This window comes from Lipophrys pholis (assembly GCF_963383615.2).
Source record: "Lipophrys pholis genome assembly, chromosome: 15".
Taxonomy (NCBI): domain Eukaryota; kingdom Metazoa; phylum Chordata; class Actinopteri; order Blenniiformes; family Blenniidae; genus Lipophrys; species Lipophrys pholis.
Window position 1 is genome coordinate 25,205,489 of NC_137642.1, and position 18,951 is coordinate 25,224,439.

At 39.9% G+C, this 18,951-nt stretch overlaps 1 protein-coding gene across 1 annotated transcript in view; it reads right to left on the reverse strand.

The window, feature by feature from the left end:
* Positions 1–18,951, reverse strand: part of LOC308120500 (protein kinase C epsilon type-like) — a gene marked incomplete at both ends in the record, with an annotated part of 67,292 nt that overhangs the window by 10,445 nt on the left and 37,896 nt on the right. The window contains 2 exons of the mRNA XM_080481132.1: positions 4,886–5,040; positions 18,681–18,854. Of these exons, the coding sequence (XP_080337258.1) occupies positions 4,886–5,040; positions 18,681–18,854 (329 nt within the window). The remainder of the gene's footprint in view (positions 1–4,885; positions 5,041–18,680; positions 18,855–18,951) is intronic.

Here is an 18,951-nt window from a genome sequence, read left to right on the forward strand (position 1 = left end):
CCAGTTAGTCTGAATTTGATTTAATTTATTTAAAAAATGCAATTTTTGCTTTGAAAGATTTTGCCCAATTTTTTTTTCTATTTTTTTTTTTCATTCATAAGAAAAATCTCCCTAAAAACAAGCCCAGCTTGACTTTTTACATTTTTTTTTAATTAACTTAATATTTTTTTAAAACAAAAATATATTTTTGGGCCAATTGATTATTGTATTTGTCTTATCTTTTATTATTAATATGTACATTAAGGGTGCACTGATACGGATACCAGTAATGACAAAGGAAAGACAGGCTTAAGTTATGTTCTGACAAAACATGGAGAGGTGGACAAAGATAAATATAAAAACACTGCTGATTGAATTAGACTGAACGATTCTATATTTCTACTCTGATGCTCCACAATCAACCTTTCACAGCCTCTTTGATCCTCAGGCAGACTTTGGGTGGAGTTTCTCTTTACAACATTACGGTGAGGCCAGACAACAAACAACAACGTCGAGACCACTTTCCTGGTTTAGATCTTGATGACCCACTTCTGAGTTTAATTTCACGAAGTTTCACGACGGTACCCGCCTCCCTCATTAATAAAAGCAGTCGCGCAAAACTGTGTGTGAAACAATGAGGCACCAGCAGGACGGGACAACCGTTTGACTCGGATCACGTATTCCAAACATAAAAAGACACAATCGCATTAAGGAAAAGTGCTGACTTGTGTTTGACATCCTGTGTTTGTGATGAATGAATATGAGTTATGCAAGTTTCGATTCTTTTTATGCAACAGCTTCGTCAAGCTTCACAATGTTCTTATTTTACGTTAAAACATTTCTTTTAACCGTTCCAGCATATATTCTTCACATTTCTTGTGGTTTAGAGGTAAAACTCTGATTTCCTGATAACGTTCAAAGCTGGACTGTGTGGCTTAGCCAATCAGAGACGAGCTTTCTGTCTCCCTGAGAAAATCCTGGTTCTTGATAGGCGCTCGTGTGCGTGTTACCACGGCAACACGAATGACATCACAGCTGTCGAGAATTATCTGATTTTAAAAATACAAACTACTCTCTGTTACGACTACCGTAATTGCTGCTTTTTCCACACGCTTTAAACCCTGCGGCTTAAATGACGACGCAGCTAAATTATGGATTTCTACAGATTAACGCGCTTCATGCCGCCAATACATGGGTGATGCGTTCAGGTGCATCACGTAACTCTGACCTTTCTTTTTAGATGCGGCTTATATTCAGTTGTGCTCAACAGTCCAGAAATTACAGTAAGTTACATAAGTAGAGATTTCCCTCTGATTCATTCATGTATTTATATGTATTTTGTGAAACTTTTCTGACATGAAAATGGAAAAATTATGCATTTTCACTTAAATATTTGTTGTGTATACGGAGCTTTAATTACCCTCAGGTTACTGTTTGACCCTCAACTGAATGAAGCCGTACAGATGATGGACAAATGGAGCTTCGATGAGGAAAAATAAAAAAAGCCATCAGTCTTTTGACTGCATCGAAAAGTGAAAACAGCCTTTCTCAAGATGCATCTTTCTTCCTGACAGTCATTAATGAGCTTTGGCTACATTAGCCTTGGTTATATTTCATACTGCCTGAAGAATAAGAAAACATACCTAACATCATTGTGAGAAGACAAATGAGGCTTTATTAAACCCTCTGGGGACATCACGCTGCTGTGGCAACACAACAGCAGCTTTCTTAGGAAGTCTATTTAACCCCTTTTAGGACCACTTATGAAGATGTTCGGAAATGTAGAATTTCAACACTGAGGTGTCGTCAAATAGTTCAAACCCAAAAGTCTTTGCTGTCAGTGATTTATGTGTGGTACAAATCTGTTGAGATAGCGTTTCACAGCTTATGGGCTGCAACCCGTTGAAAACAGGAATCTGTGGGTGGAGATCGAACTGTTAAGAATGATTTGTTGAGGTCCAAGGTCTTAAACATCACTTAAAACGACCACATAATGACAGCCGAGGCCATCTGAACCTTAGAGTTATGGGGCAAATGAATGCCAAAATATGAAAATTCGATCTGATTGTGTTGTGCGGCCTTTTGTTAGAATAACAACATGTGACAGCTTGTTGTAAATGTTAATCATGTAAAGATAAAGACCTCGTTTGTCAATAGAAATTAATCTACTGGAGGCAGTCAGAATGGAGTCTACTCACATATGTCTACGTTTGTTGTGCGACGCGCCGGTACGTCGGGAACAGGAAGGAAGTTCCTCGGGTGCACGGAGAAAAGTTTCATGTTGGTTTAAAAGCTACAAAAACTACATCTTGGACTTCGAGATTCGATTTCATTAGATTACCCATAATATTCTAATAACAATAATATTATTTGTAATGCATTTCACATGCAATAGCTCAAATTACTACAATATGTCAATAGATAAATCATTAAAAAAAAACAAAAAAAAAAACTAGACCATTTCAGATGAAATTCTGTGTGTCCCTGCCACTCACTGCCAAAACACACCCGCTTTGAATGGGATATTTTTTCAGTTTTTCGCGGCAGTTTTTGAGTGTTTTTTTTGGTACGTGCTCCTAACGGTGGGGGACTAGCTATGAAAAATCTGGCGTGCGAAAAAGATTAAAATTAAATGGCCGCCTGGGATAGCAATCTTTGCGTCTTGCCGGCCCGCAGATTAAAAATTTATCATCCTCATAAAAGCTACGAAACAGAAATGCTCTGAGTTGCTGAAGGACTTTAAAGTCTCTGGTGCTCTCAGCCGACCGAACCTACGTCCAGGACAATTGGACCACAATGGACGAAGCTGGCAGTGGCGGCAGATTTAGAGATTTGGTGGGGAAACTGCCGCACATGTTGAGAAAAGGTCGCATTTGAGAGGACGGGAAAGAAGAGCGCACTCTTCTTCCGCCACGGTTATTTTTGGATGTGATGGCTTGAAAACGCCATCCATCACAATGGTGTTATGATTGGAGCTGCGCGGCGCCTTTGTGGGACCAGCTGTGTGTTTGCGATCGGCCCACAATGATATTTTGACTGAAGGGAGCTCCGTGCGGACGGATTGTACCTGAGGCTGACACGCTGCGAGGTGATCTGGACCTGCTGTCCAGGGTCGACCCGTTCGTTCGGTGTGCGCAAATATTTAATCTGAGAGAAGAAATACTTCTCATTGTGAGCAGACACACAAAATGCCAGGATTTTTAAAAACAGCAGCTGCAAAATGTTCCGTGTGACAGGATGTTTCCTCCGACTCTTGACAGATTGACAGTTACATCTGTAGCGCAGTGCTACGTTAGCCGAGCCGTTAGCGACGTGCCGGTTAGTTTAAGAGGCGATTCGCGACTTAAATTCAGCCGATTTGTCGCTGATTAGTGAGGGGAAGATGCTCTGTGATCTACACTACACCAAGGAAATGGATTTGTGAACTAAAAAAAGAGAAAAACTAAAAAGGAGGCGACAAAGCTAACGATTAGCCTATTAGCTACTATTGCGGATAAAGGCTATTGTTAACGTTATGTACATCTTTCACATTGCTCGAGATAGGACTCATTTATTTCAGGAATGATGAGAAACTGCTTTTCCTGTCAACAGGAGTTAGAACAATAGATACTAACACAAATGCTTTGGCTAATGCTAATAGTCGGCTTGTGCGCAGTAAAGAGATTTTAATCATCTCCGATTTTATGTAAAGCAAAAGTGACAAACTCAGAAAAACTTCTGCAACTTTAACTGACTTATTCACCACAGTAATCTGTTATTAGAATGTTACTAACTAATGCACCGTTGCAATAGTAACATACTACTAAATAATACAATTGTTCTTACCAACATTAACAGTAAGTAAGTAAAGTATATTTATAAGGCACTTTTCACAGATAAAGTGCTGGACATAAAAACGAGCACGGAAACAACATAATAAAATAAATTTTATAACATACAAGTGAAAAATCTATCAACCTAAAGCTTTTCTAAGTAACATTTTATTTTTGATTTAAAAAGACACTATGCTGTTTGAAAATAGTATCTGAATTAATGATGTACCGCATCGTAATGAAAAAGCACAGAGAAACTCGAACTAGCCAAGTGTCAATGCAGAATGTAAATATGAAAACATTTGGAAGGGATTTATCATCAAATAAATAAATATACAGCATGTTGTCTTGTAGAAAGAGTTTCTCTTAGTTGAGGATTAATAAGACGCTCCTCCTCAAGTGATCAAGACTTAGTAAATTGTCACGAAATCGCTTTTTACAGTAAATGACAGATTGAAATAATCCAAACCAGGATGTGCAGAATAAAACATGCTTGTTTTCAGAATGAAAAGAAACACAGACGATGATAAATAATTAAAACGAATCACAGCTAACTATTATATCAACTATATAACGGCAGATATTTGTTACGTATGTTTAACCCTGAACAGATTCTTCCTTTAAGTTCACAATACTTTCCTACGTTAAGTTTATTTTCATCTTCCAGTAGTTCTCCTGTAACAGAGAAGCCTTCCTCTCAGCTGGGAGCGCTAAATCAAATAAGCATTTAGACCAGTGATCACTGACATTATTTCTCCTGGAGCCCCCCCCCCTTTAATTCCACCTTTCACAGCCTGCGGACGCCGGATATGATTTCTGATCAAACAAAGCAGGAGCCTTCAAATGAAGGTTTCTCGGGTCTCATCTCGGGCCTGTAAAATGATTTATTATGTTTTTTTGACATGTGACCAGTGAGAAGTATCCAAAGTCAAGTTGAAAAAGAAGAAAAAAAAAATCAATGTAATGTGCAGAAGTAGTAAAAACGAAAGCGTCACAAGAAAAAAAAATTAAAAGTAGAAAATAAAGGTAATTTACGTGTCATTTTGAAAAGTAACATCAATGTACCTATGATGACGCCCGGTGAGTGTTGTTACCTGTATATGACGCCGTGCTGGTGCAGGAACATCAGTGCAGACGTGACCTCGGCGGCGTAGAAGCGAGACCGCGCCTCATCGAACTTCCTCGATCGCTGAATCTGGAACATCAGGTCACCTCCGTTGACGTACTCCATCACAAAGAACAGACGGTCCTGCAGAGAGAACGGGGAAACAAAGTCGCATGATTAAACATGCGCGTTTCGGTGACTCAAAACACCACCTTGTGGTGTAAACTGGTATTGCAAGGCTAAAATAGCTGGGAGAAGGTGGACGACGTATGAAATAGCGTACAATCTCTATTATCTGTAGAACTACGTCATTTTACGTCTGAAATATTAACATAATAAAACAAGAAATGCTTAAAAAATGGTTTGCATCTATTCATTCTAGTTAAGTTTAAGTCCTTGATATTTCAGTTAAAAAAAATACTTTTTTCATTAATTTACCATATAAAAAAAAAAGACATTTAAGAGTTTTTAAGAGTCCATTAAAGGCCTGATCTCACAGTAGTACCCAACGCTGTGAAATATGTCTGCGAAAAAAGAAAAAAAGAATCACTACTCATGCTATTATTTATTGCAATGCATAGTCTTTGCAAATTGTTTACGTATGAAGTATGAATTCGACTTTATGGCATTTAATGAGTACTCGGTACTTCAGTATCGGTACTTCAGGATCAGAATTTGGTATCGGCAAGTATTCATACTTGAATCCCGAACACACACACACACACACACACACACACACACACACACACACACACACACACACACACACACACACACACACACACACACACAGTATACCGCGCCCTCCAGGCTCTATTCTCCTGGTACTGAAAATGGCCTCCGGGGGGAAACTGCCCCCTTCCTGAATTCTTGCTCGCTTTCTTCATATAGGAAATGACAGTGTGTATGTATGTGTGTGCGTGTGTGTGTGTGTGTGTTGTGATATAAACAGCCCCGTATATAAGAGAGAGGGAGTCACTCTATCCTACACAGTCACTCATGTGCGGGCCGTTAGCGTCAGCACCGTCAGCAGCAGGTCTCTTAAACATGCACACACACACACACACACACACACACACACACACACACACACACACACACACACACACACACACACACACACACACACACACACACACACACACACACACAAACACAAATGTATATTTGTGTGTAAATGTGTTTAGGCCACAGCATGAGGCGCCCATGTTTGGTTTGTAAACCAAAAGACTCAAACCTGAGAAGAAGGTACCACAGAGAGTTTTTCCGAGGAGTTCAGTGGCGAGATGAAGAGAAAAAACTGCAGATTCAAGCGTGTTCGTTCTTTTCTGCATTGATTAATGAATAAGTAATAGATGAAACAGTCCCGGCTGTGGAGCCACTTTGCAGCTCTGTGGTGGCTTGAGCAATATCACATGCGATTATTTGATTCCTTGTTTAACACAGTTGAATGTCTCACTTTTAGGATATTCCTGTCACGGTTGTTCTAATCCAAAAGTACTAAAGAGCAGAACTGTTGCTTGGTAAAGGCCTTGAAATGGACTCATCTGGAAACGTGTTAAATATATTGAGCTTCTGTTGTAATTCACAAATAAAACCATAAAACATGCTTCAAAATCCAAGCGTAACAATTTCGTCTTGCCAGACCTGGCGATTTCCTGCGGAGCTGAGAATGTTTGTCCGTGTCCTTGGCAGTTGGTAGTTGAACGCTATTGGTTAGTTTGCGTTTGGGCTCGGGTCTTAGCTAAAGGTCAGTTGGGTCGGACCAGTAAAAGAGTGTCATCATAACCTTTAAATTTAAACTTTAAAGTTTTTCTTTGTTGTCGGGCAGAATACCTGTGATGCAAATGTAGATATTTTTTTGCCAAAACCAAACGATTACTGCCGAAAATGACTACAATGTCAACATGAAGCCAATTTTAATGAAACATTCTGGTACAAAATACAGTGAAATGGACAGAAAACTTCTGTAGCTGTTGCATTCTGGGTGTTTTTGCAAACTAACAGCATGGCTTTGAGGCTCAGCTTGCGTTTCAGTGTCGTGTTGTGTCAGCTACTCTTTAAAATGATCATTATTACTCTTTTTAAATCAATGTTTTCTTTGAAGAGTTCACTATTTGTCGCTAGATTGGAGCCTCTTGCAGACCATTTTAGTTCCACAGGCCTGATGTTTGACACCCCCGGGTTTAAAGAATTTAAAGTAAAGGGAAGTTTGCGCTTTGAAAACCTCCGTATATAATCTAACTATGGAGGAATGCAAATGAACATTTCCTGAGAAAAAATTGTAAAGTTTTATTGAATAAATCTTCATTCAGTGTGTGTGTGTGTTCTGTGAAGAGAAATTAGGAAAAACTGGCTAAAACAACCCACAACTGCATTAAAAATGCTCAAAAATTACTTAAAACTGAGACTAGAAATGCCCTGAATAAAACATTACTTGTGATCCGACCATTATTCAACCTTTCTGTCACTATCTGAGAAAGATCATCAAGTCTATCTAATTCAATACATTTATTCTGCAGTTCAGTTTGGACTTTTCCTCCAATGTTTTCAATAAGCAGATTTATTATCGACCAGAAATCAGCTGCAGTCTCGCTGCGATTAAGTTATAAAGACAAAAACATAAAAAAAAACAAAAAAATCACTTTGTTTTTGCTCAAAGTCCAAATAAAAGCTATGAAACCACAAAGAGATAAAGTTTTACTGCTTAGAAAGTAAAAAGTCATCTTCTCATTTGGCTCAAGACTGGAAGTCAAAAGTTCATAAAAGCTAAAAAAAAAAAAAAAGACACTTTCAATATAAACAGAAGAGAAAATACACAAACTTAAATCCATGTGAAATATATGAAACTTTAGAAGTGATAATATTTAGTAACTTCTTCATTTTTTCCCGTTTGTTCCAAAATAACAATAAACAATTGATGAAGAAAAATACTTCAGCCTTTTACGCACGTTTGAGCTAAATATCTTGAAATATGTGGAGTTTTAAGTTTTAAACCTTTATGAAATAAACTACTGTGGTTAAATGTCACATGATGACGCCAATTACTGTAAAAAAGATTTGACCATTGCAAGTATAGTTTAATTGAAGTATTGAAGTTCGGTGTTGTTTACTTGAAGGATATAATGCATTTATTTCAATTTTAATATTTGAGACCAGCAGAAAAAGCTTTTCAGGGCTACTTTGCTTTTATTCTGAGGACTTTTAAGTGTTTGTCCTCCACTTTCCATACACGGTGAATGAATCTAAGACTCTGCTATCAGTTTGAAAGGGGCGAGCGGCAGGATTTAGTCTTACATAAGTAGCCGACAGCCCACCTCAGACATCTTTTTTTTTTTCTTTCTTTCTTTAAATCCCCCCCCCCCCCCCCCCCCCTCCGTTCTGAAAGAGACTTGCCAAACAGGATGTCGAAATAGTTTGTTTAAATGTACCCAGAGTCCCCGGCTGGTCCCACCCAATCAAACATGAATAAACATTTCCTGAGTGTAATTACAAATGTACAGATACATGTTTCCCACTGTACACACACACACACACACACACACACACACACACACACACACACACACACACACACACACACACACACACACACACACACACACACACACACACACACACACACACACACACACACACACGCACACTCTGCTCTATAGGCAGTCAGATGATTCAAAGACAATAACGTCTGGATGCTTATCTAAGCGTTTTTTTGCGTGTGTGTGTGTTGATGTGTCCAATGCTTCTGTGTGTGCATGCTAACTATTTGCCCCCTCCGTGCCCCTCCAGCTGTAACGTATGTGGATCACGTCGCGACTCGCGTCTTACATAAGCTCAAGCTATCTCACAGGGTAAAAATAATCCGCAGTCACATCTTTGCTCCAATCCTCCGATTATGCAATTAACCCATTGTACCAGTGAGGACAATGTGAAGCAGATTATGGCAGTGGTAATAGTTTCATCTGTGCGTATGACGACGCAACTTTTAGTATGTACTGTGGAAATGTAAAGTAGCATGTTCGATGTCATTGAAAAAAACCTTGTGTTCGAGTCCTTCAAATTGTCGTCAGTTTGCGATAAGCTGGGATCTTCTTCCAAATCTAGCCAAGTAAAATATATTCAAAATCTGAATAAACAGCCTCCATTTGAGAAGTTATCTAATTTATTCTTGAAAACCACAATGAGTAAAAGTACAGTTAAAAGTACCAGCTGTTAGTACTGTACTCATTCTCCGAGGGTCAAATGACGTCTTGTGTCATTAAACGGTTATTTAAAGTCCAGGCGAGTTTATTTATGTAGCATTTTAAAGGCAAACGGTGGGTCGATGTCCTTTCTTCACAGGTGCAAATGGAGCAGATATATCACCAGTGGGTGTAAAGGACTAGTAAAAACAGAAATGTGTTAATCGAAAGTGAAGGGAAAAATGTAGGTGTTGAAAAGGAGAGGACCCAGTATGGATCCCTGAGGAACACCAAAAGATGATTTTTGTGATTGAGCGTCATAACTACCAGCTGGCATCAACTTTTTAATTGTGATCTGAACCAAATTGCAAGAAAGTCTCAGCCAATATTTACCATTATGAAGTATTTTAGGTAAAAATTATAAAATAGAAAGGGAACGATAGCATTTCAAGTGAAAACACACCTTTTTTGCGTTTACATTTTAGAAGCGTTTTGTGTTTCCACGGCAACATTTTGAAAACGATGTCAGATCTATTTAATAAGTAAAGTCCTATTTAACTCAACGTCGATGGTTTTAATCTGTTAAATCAAAGTAAGATACATTTGAGCACTACATTAATGTAAACAGTATAATTGACATATTTATAATTATGATTAATAATATATGGGTTTGTGGCTTCAAGTATTTTTTTTATTACTTTTCTAAAGCTTATTTTAACTGGATGTATTTTAAGATAAATGCATTTTATTATATTTTGTACCACATCACTACAGGGGCAAATATTCCTATTAATATCAAATATTAATACAATAGGAATCTCACATAAAAAGAAAGTGAATTTATATGTAAATAAATGACAAAGGGGACGCAGGACAGAGGAAAACTATTAAAAATAGGAAAATGTTTTATATTTCTGAGCAAAATGTATTGAAAGTATTGATTTAGTTTCCTAGAATTAACACTTTTCTTTACTATATGCAGCCACTGAGGGTTATTCTGTGTATATTGTTTGAGTTCGATAAATGAAAGTTATATAATTGCACATTTTCATGGTTCATATCTGATAGATCTGAGTTAAATATGTTTGTATAACCACGTTTTAGTTTTTCATGTCCAAAGTTATGTAAACAGTATAAATATATCTTGTATTATCTGTGATTTGTATTCATGTATTTTTAGCTTCAAATCTCAAAGTTTGTTTGTAACCTTTCTTAGTCTGACTTATTTCTATTTGTGAAGCAACAACAATCTCATAGAGCCAAGAATGAAAACAACAACAACAACGAAAAAAAAAAGAAACATGTCAGCATTTGAACTTTGTGTCCAGAAAGAAAAAGTGGCCTATTTTCCTCGGAACATTACGAGCCATTACCATTTGGCTGCGAGTCATTACCACACAGAGACGGCTGGCAGCGATGCACTCGCTGATTCCATTCAGTTTGTCTTTGTGGAGACGCTGAGTCATGCCGTTTTCTTCTCCATCGTGGCGGAAAACGGGTGACTCAGTGTTTTATGTTGATTCTTACAAGGGTTTTTTTTTTTTTTAAAGGTCCAGACTTGCGCATCGCAAGCTAGAGCGGTCGTCTCCCAATCGGAAGGTTGCCTGGACACACCCTCCGTAGCCGCGTGAATGGGTGAATGTGATTACCTTCGCCAACGAAAGTTGGGCGACCGTCGAGAAGGTCTGCGTGTATTTATTTATTTATTAGTTTGTATGCGTGTATTTTACCAACCTTTCGCAAAAACTACTCCCTCGAATTTCCATGAAATTTTCAGGGATGATTTGCCATCAGTCAAGGACCGGTCGATTCGAATAAATTTTGAAGAAATCATAAAAAAAACTGCGAAGAAATTTCCCGTACAAAGCAGATGGGAGGGGGCACCTCATGGAGGAGATCAGCGTCTGTTGCCACGGAGACGCTCCCTGCTCAGTGTTTCACACAGTAGCTTCCTGTCCTACCTATTTAGCATCGGTATGAGCTAACGGCTATCATGATGTCGATGCTAACTCGGTTCCGCAAACGAATGTGGCGTCGACTCTAATCCGACCAAAGAACCAAGCAAGATTATTTTTTAAAAACATGCAACAGCTCCAGGACAAGACTTTTGGACAGTTCACTGTATTTTGCACCGGAAAGCTTAATTAAAATTTACTTTATGTTGAGATTGATGTAATTTTTTGTAGTAGGTTTTTTTGTGTGTGTGTGAAAATAGACATTTTCATCACGACCAGAAAGTACTGAATCATCAAGACATTGAGGATCTTGCGTAATATGCGTTGTCGAGATAAAGCTAAAGGGAAGAAGAGAACTGAGCATGCAGCAGCCTGTTAAAAATGAGAGTTTAAATCGATGTCTTCAATCAAAAATAAAACAACAGAAGCGATTCCAGGGGATTTTCTCCCGCCTGTGACCTCGGTGGTGGCTCGGATAATCGGCCTCTTCTTGAAAACGAGGAATGCATTATACCACTAAGGGCCCTCTCAAGTCTTAAGTTGCTAAAGTGTTTGTGTGTGCCCGCCGTGAAACCCAAGAACAACAAACAAGCCTCTGCTAATGAGAGTCGTTTGGCAAAGGAACAACTCCGCTCGGCTCAAACTGACACAAACTGCACTTGTGTTCATTGCGTTCTCGCACTAAACTCACTCTCACCGTCAATCCCTCACAAATGTCTGGCGGGAGTTAAGCTGCCGCCGAGTCTCCCTCTCAAGGTCTCCACACGGCTGACAGCCGTAAAGACAGAGGAGGTTAGCGCTTGATTTTTGTCGCTTAAAATAAAAAGGGGGAAAAAAAAAAAGCCTTAGTAAGTGAGTAGTTTATCTTGATTGTTTTCCTGAGAGCCAGACTTCTCGAAAAGTCGGGTCTCGATCGAGCGGCGGATGATCATCTCACGTTTTTGTCCAATGTGATTTACATCGTTACCTTCGCCAATGAACGAAGGTTATGTATTTGGCTGCATGTATTTATATATTTATTTGTTGGTTTGTATATATTTTAACAACTTTTCGCAAAAACTTCCATTTCCGAATTGCATGAAATCTTCAGGGATGATTTGACATCATCCAAGGACCAGTCTATTGGATTTTGCGACGTTAACCGCAAACCGTTTCTGAATAAATCGGGAAAAAAAAACTGCGGAAAAAAAAAAAAGTCCCATACAAAGCGGATTGGAGAGGCGCATCATGTAGGAGATCAAAGGAGATCAGTCTGTTGCCATGGACGCGGCTTTAGGAAAAGCTACTCACCCAGAGAGGATTTGTCTTTATCCAAGTATCAAATATTGAGAAAATGAATCAACGTGGATGTAGTACATACGCCAAGCATATAGGTGGCGCTGGAGAACATGGACTGGGAGTCATGACACTCTGTTGTTATTGTCCCATCTAATGAGCATGTGCAGAAAAAATATTTTACTGCGGCAGGGGTGCGCATGCACAGTATCAGCATTTTAGAAAAGTTGCGTTTTCCTGTGTGTTGCCAAAAAGTTCCACCTTGGGAGCAGTTTTAAATTTTTCGTAAATATCAGTTGTACAGTTGTATATCAGTGATTAAATACTACACGCAGTAATTGGAAACCACAACTGGTTTCTTCACAGATCGAGGATTAAAATCTCCAGAAGAGGAAACGTATTTGTGTTCCTGTGGTTTCCACTTGAAAACATGAAGCTCTTGTGCCGAAACAAAGAGAGCCTGGCCTCTGTTTTCTGTTTTTTAACCTCCTGACTCTGCATCACTGCCACTCTCGGTCTGTCCCGATCGCTATCTCTGCTTTTTATTTTTTATTTTTTTCCTTTCTAGTCTCGGTCCACGTGCTACGCGGCCCAGAACAAAGCGGCGTTAATGTACCTGGTCGGCTTCTGGCCCTTTCTGCCTCCTCTGATGTTCACCAATTACACCTCATTAAAAAACACTCTGTCTTCTTTGTACTGGCTGCTGCTCCTTTACCTCACCGCCAAACCCTCTCCCCTCCCTCGGCTTCTCCTCTTCTCCTTCACTTTATCGCCGAAGAAGTCAAATCCTCGCGTTTCTCTTCATCCCTCTGCGTTTCCTTGTTCGCTTCTTTCAGTCCTCACTTCCTCGCTCCGCCTCTGGGTGGAGCCGCTGTGCTACTGTTTTATAATGTTATTTACATTTCTGGGCTGTAATTAGGTCGATAGGGGAACGGCTGCGATCCCACAGTCGATTAAGAAGAACGAAGGAGGAGGAGGAGGAGGATGGAGGGCGGGAGGGAGGGAGGGAGGACATAGGTCATACAAAGTACAAAGCACTCTTTTAGGCACAGTCATGTCTCTGTGTGATAAATAAACAGCTCTTTCACAGATGAGGGTTCACTGAGGGTGAAAAAAATAGCAATAAAATTGACTTTTTTAAAAACACTTTGGGTGAAAACATACAGAAGAAAATAGACGATGTTAATCAAATTAATTAGAAATATATATTTTGGAGAAGACAGAACTTTTTGTCTAAAAATAAAAACTTTTTTTCAATTTCTTTAAAACATTTAAAAACAATAATACCTACAGGTAATTATAAAAAATATGAAAGCCAATAATCAATGATAATAAAAAAATACTGCAAGACAACCCAAAAAAGTTAATTTTTTTAATTTGAAATGAATTTTAATACACATATTTAAAAAGATTGGTTCTAAACGTTATTTTAATTCTTTTATTATAAAAAATACTGAGTGAAATTAAAGGTTAAATTTGGCACAATACTAGCTCAAACTAATTGTAATCTTAACAGAATTCGATATTTTGCTTGTTTTCACAAAATATATAATATTTCTAAAACGAAGCAAAAAACCCTAAGTTAGTAAAACAATCCAATAATTTTGTTGCAAAAAAATCATCAGATAAAAAACTATTTTTAAATAGTTAAAAGATGACCATATTTTAATCGTCAAAATGTCATTAAATATATAACATATTATTAAAAAATTATTTTATTATTTTGCTATAAAATATTTAAAAAAGGAAACAAATACAAAAATTTTATATTTCATTTCATATTGTTTATTCTGACAAAATACCCTTTTTTAAAAAGTTTATATAATTTTTAAGACTTCAGAACTATAAAATATTGTGTAAAGTTTCACAACATTTGAATGTGACTTCTTTAATTTTTCAGTAAAATGAATTGTTAAATACATATGGATTAAAATATTATATTGAATATTAAACGGTTGGGGCAGCTGTGTGCGCGGTTGGTAAATTGGTCGACTCTCAATCGGAAGGTTGCAGGTTCGATTCCCCGTCTCCCCCTGTCAACATGCCGAAGTGCCCTTTAACGAGACACTGAACCCCCCAAACTGCTCCCAGTGGATGGCCTGAGCGCCTCGTATGGCAGCTGCCTCCATTGGTATGTGATTGGGGGACATTTTCAAAAAACGCATGAGATTATTAGGAAGTTTTCTTATCACTCAACACGTCACAGACTGACCGACAAAAACTCTGATTTTGCCAAAATAGTTTCAAATGAAAAGTGTTTAATTTCGATCCCCATCGTTCATCAGGAGGAGGTGAGCTGCAGGTCGCACATAAAGGGTAGGTGAAAGTACACAAACTAACACAGTCCGGCCTCTCCACCCTCATCTGGTGGTAGAATGTGACGCCGCCTGCATGGTTCAGGTTAAATGAGCTAATCCACACCGAGTGCCCCCCCCCCCCCCCGAGTCCCGCGGGGGGATCCGAGTTACATAAGAAGGGAAGTGTGTGTGTGTGTGTGTGTGTGTGTGTGTGTGTGTGTGTGTGTGTGTGTGTGTGTGTGTGTGTGTGTGTGTGTGTTGTGTTTAATGTAGAGAAATAAGCCTGTGTGTTGGAGTTGGGGTGGGGTAAGGGTGTGTGTGTGGGGGGGGGGGGGGGGGGGGGGGGTCACGCTGAACATATGCGACACGCATCACGTCTCTGATAAGGATCAAAGCGGTTATGTAAGAACCTCAGTCCCTTTGTTTTGTCTAAAGAACACACTGCCTATCACCCCCGACAGGCACAGTGTGTGTGTGTGTGTGTGTGTGTGTGTGTGTGTGTGTGTGCGTGTGTGCGTGTGTTCATCTACAAAGGCACTTATGAATTAAATAAATCCGCTCACATGGAGGATTGATTTTTTTTAAAAAGAAAAAAGCGGCGTCTCATCCATCCCCTCTAAACGTGTTTATGCGTTTGTTCTAGAGGAAAAATAAATAATAATAATAATAAATAAATAAGCCGAGGCGGAGACGCTAACATCAGAGTTACGGGAACACGAATGGGATCGTTATTGAAAGTTTGCCGTGTGTGTCCTCTGGGGGGCGCCAAAGAGCTTCAGGGAAGTGTAGCAGCTGGAAAACTCTGCAGGCCAGGGGAATGCCTTTTAATCCGGTCTGACACTTCAAAGCAGAACCATTCCTCGGTGCACCTGAAAGAATTCCTTTCATTTACCGATCAAAGATTAAAAGTGTGCAACATGTGCAAAAATTCAAGTCTTGGTATCGCCTCGACGCTAAAACATGGAGCCTCGACCACTGACGTCTCAGCTAATGCTGAAGTTAGATCCTAAATGGTTGAAATAAACATATTCAAGTCTGCTTAGGGATCAAATAATCTCCTGAATCACTGAACCGTTTAGCTTTCTATGCCATATACCACCATTAAAGTTTGATTAATTAATTGCAAAGCTCCTAATTTATTCGAATAAGTCACTAAATTGAGCCCTCAACTCTCATGATACCAAACAATGGACATTAAAACTAATAAATATTCTATTAAAACACCATCTTAAGCATAATGAAGGCAAGTGCAAATCACAAAATAAGCCTCAGCGAAGTGTTGTGATCATCACAGCTGCAAACAGTAAATACAGACTCGTGACATTAAAGCCTGAATTTTTACACATTCATACAGAAAATTTGCGGACGGATCGGAAATCCGGCGGCGTTCCAGCCTTTTAGTGCGTTTTCACAAACTCGCCCTCGCAGCGCTCCGATGCTAACGCTAATCCTTGATCCCTCAGCGCCGTTTGAGTTCGGCTTCACCGGAGTGGAGGTGTGATCCAACACCTGCACCGACACCCCCGGGCTCCGGTCCGCCATGAAAACACACTGACGTGTGTCCCGTTTCCTTCAGCGGCTCAACAAACCGGATTATAACACACACCGGGGGGGGGGGGGGTATACCACACACACACACACACACACACACACACACAGACACACACACACACACACACACACACACACACACACACACACACACACACACACACACACACACACACACACACACACTGTACAAACACTGGTGTGACGAGCTGCTGTACGTCTCCAGACGGGAACACGTATGCAACATTCGACAGACAAAACATGCAGAGAGCAAACGTATGTCACAGACAAAACACGGCGGCGGTCGGCCATCTTGGCGGGGCCATTGTGTGCCCGTGCATCACGGTCGACTCCCAGAGGAGGATAAATGAGCCTGAAGAGCAGACGATGAAAGCCGAGCGGGGTTCGACGACAACGAGCAGGAAGTCTGTGCTCCTGAGCCGACGACAGCGACGTCAAAATATCAGACCGGTCGGCCGGAAGGTGTTCCTCAGGGAAATAACGCGGCAATAGTTTGACCGATAAATCAAAGACTAGTTATGAGGTGTAAACACGGAGCGGTTTTATGATGTTTCATTCTGCAATCTGGATTATTAACACCACTACGTCACTGTTGTCTTCATTAAAGAGCGGCTTTCTTACTATTTCACTAAACTCCTGTTTACTCGATCGATACAGAGCTTTAACCTGAAAGCAGCGGGAAAACACGTCCCTCTGTACTGTATGTACTATTTTCTTAATCTAATCTTTGTGTGTAACCACGTCAGTGAGATAAATCCCTTTATCTAAAGAATGATCTGAATTATTTCATGAATTTGGAGACGCAATCCTGACAGCTGTTGTTTCAAAACTCACTTTTGACATTCAGGAAGAGCAGCCAGAGATCAGAGGTCGTATAGTTTTTATCCTCCTTTTCACTTTAAATGAGACGTAAATCATTTGAACATAATCTCTTCCTGTATCAAGACCCTGTTGACAGGACGTTTCAAGTGAAAACACATTGTTTTTGCATTTTTGTTTCGGGAAAGTGGCGACATTTTGAAAACAGCAGAAACGCTGAAAACGACGCAGTGAGCATGTTGGGCCACTAGCTGGTGCTGTCGTTTGTTTTTGCAATGAGACCACACACACACACACACACACACACACACACACACACACACACACACACACACACACAAGACAACAATACGCTCTAAACATTAGCAATGGGAGAACACGGACATTCTAGAGGGCAGACAACCAAGTTGGATTGTTATTATGGTGACTGTCAAAATAAAAGCACCAAGTCCCAGGAGAGTATGTACTGGAAGTCATGACACTCTCGAGGAAACATTGTTCTTATTGTCAATCTACTGAGCATGTGCAGAACTACTAGTTAGTACGGCTGTAGAGCGCATGACAGTGTTTCAGGAAAGTTGCGTTTCTATTGTAAAGACGAGTCTGAGTTGTGTTTCTTGTCTTTCGTTTTCTGTTTCCACGAAGACGGAGTGCTTCCGGAAAGTTCCACCTTGGAAGCAGTTTCCAAAAAAGTCGGGTTTTCAGTGACTCCGAGCGCCGTTGGGGAAAAAAAAAATACAACTAAATTAGCATGTGAGCGTCCACAGTACTTTAGTAACCTTAAGTAAATGTTTGCATGAATGTCAACTGTCATTGTTGGTCGTTTATCTCAGCTCATGGGTAAATAAACCCGTGCAGGCTCAGGTAGAACGTGCAGACTTTGCACAGAAAGGCCTGAAACTGAACCCGGGCGTTCTCGCTGTGACGTTCCAGTCCCAACCACTTCCCCACCGCTCCACCGTCACGTCGTTTTGATACCAGTGCGCTTCTTCCAGGACATTTTCATTCACTTTCATGCAATTAAATGAAAAAAATAAAATAAATGTAGTTGAAGGACAATATCCAAACATGAATGGACGAGGTGTCCTGCCCCGCTGTGCAAAAACCAGCAAAGTATCTCAATCTTCAAACATCAGATCATCTCCAGTACGCAGTATTTTCTAGAAATCTTTATATTAATGCAGGATTAAGGTGCATCCCTCCCAAAAAATGAAAGACTTCATTTTTCTATGAATTCAAAAGTTTCCATATATTTTAGATTAATTACACTTGAATTGCAATATTTCAAGCTTTTTCTTAGTTGTTTTTTTTTCTTTTAAGTGTTGAATTATTATGTCATGAAAACCAAACACAGCATCCCAAAGTACAATAGTTTATGAGATCATTTGAAGGATGCAGAGCTGTGTCATTTACTTAGAAATCCTTGCATTTTCCCTTTGATATGATTGGTTGATTGATTTTTAAAGGAAAACATTTGTCTTCTACAAGAATGTATTGAATCCTGCTGAAATGAGTTAAAAACATCTATATTTTCACTTTATATTGTTCAAATAGAAACAAAAGAGTCCAGCTTCTCAACTGGGAGCTGCAGAGTAAAATCTGGTGCATGGCGCCCCCTGGAGGTGTGAGATATGTCAGCACGTGTGTGTGTGTGTGTGTGTGTGTGTGTGTTTGCGTGTCCTCACTTTGGTCTGGAAGCAGCAGTAGAGCTGCGTCAGGTACGGGTGTTTCCTGGCCAGAGCCAGGATGCGTTTCTCGGTGAGCGTGCAGTCGACGTCGTCGTCCTGCAGGATCACGTCCTTCTTCAGCACCTTGACGGCGTAAACCTCGTCGGAGCCCTTCAGCTCGGCGAGCATCACCTGAGCAGCGCGGGCGGGGGGGAACAATAAAATAAAATAAAATCAGAACAACCTCAGAGACGACGACCTGCAGCGCAGAGCGAGGTCGGACCGTCAC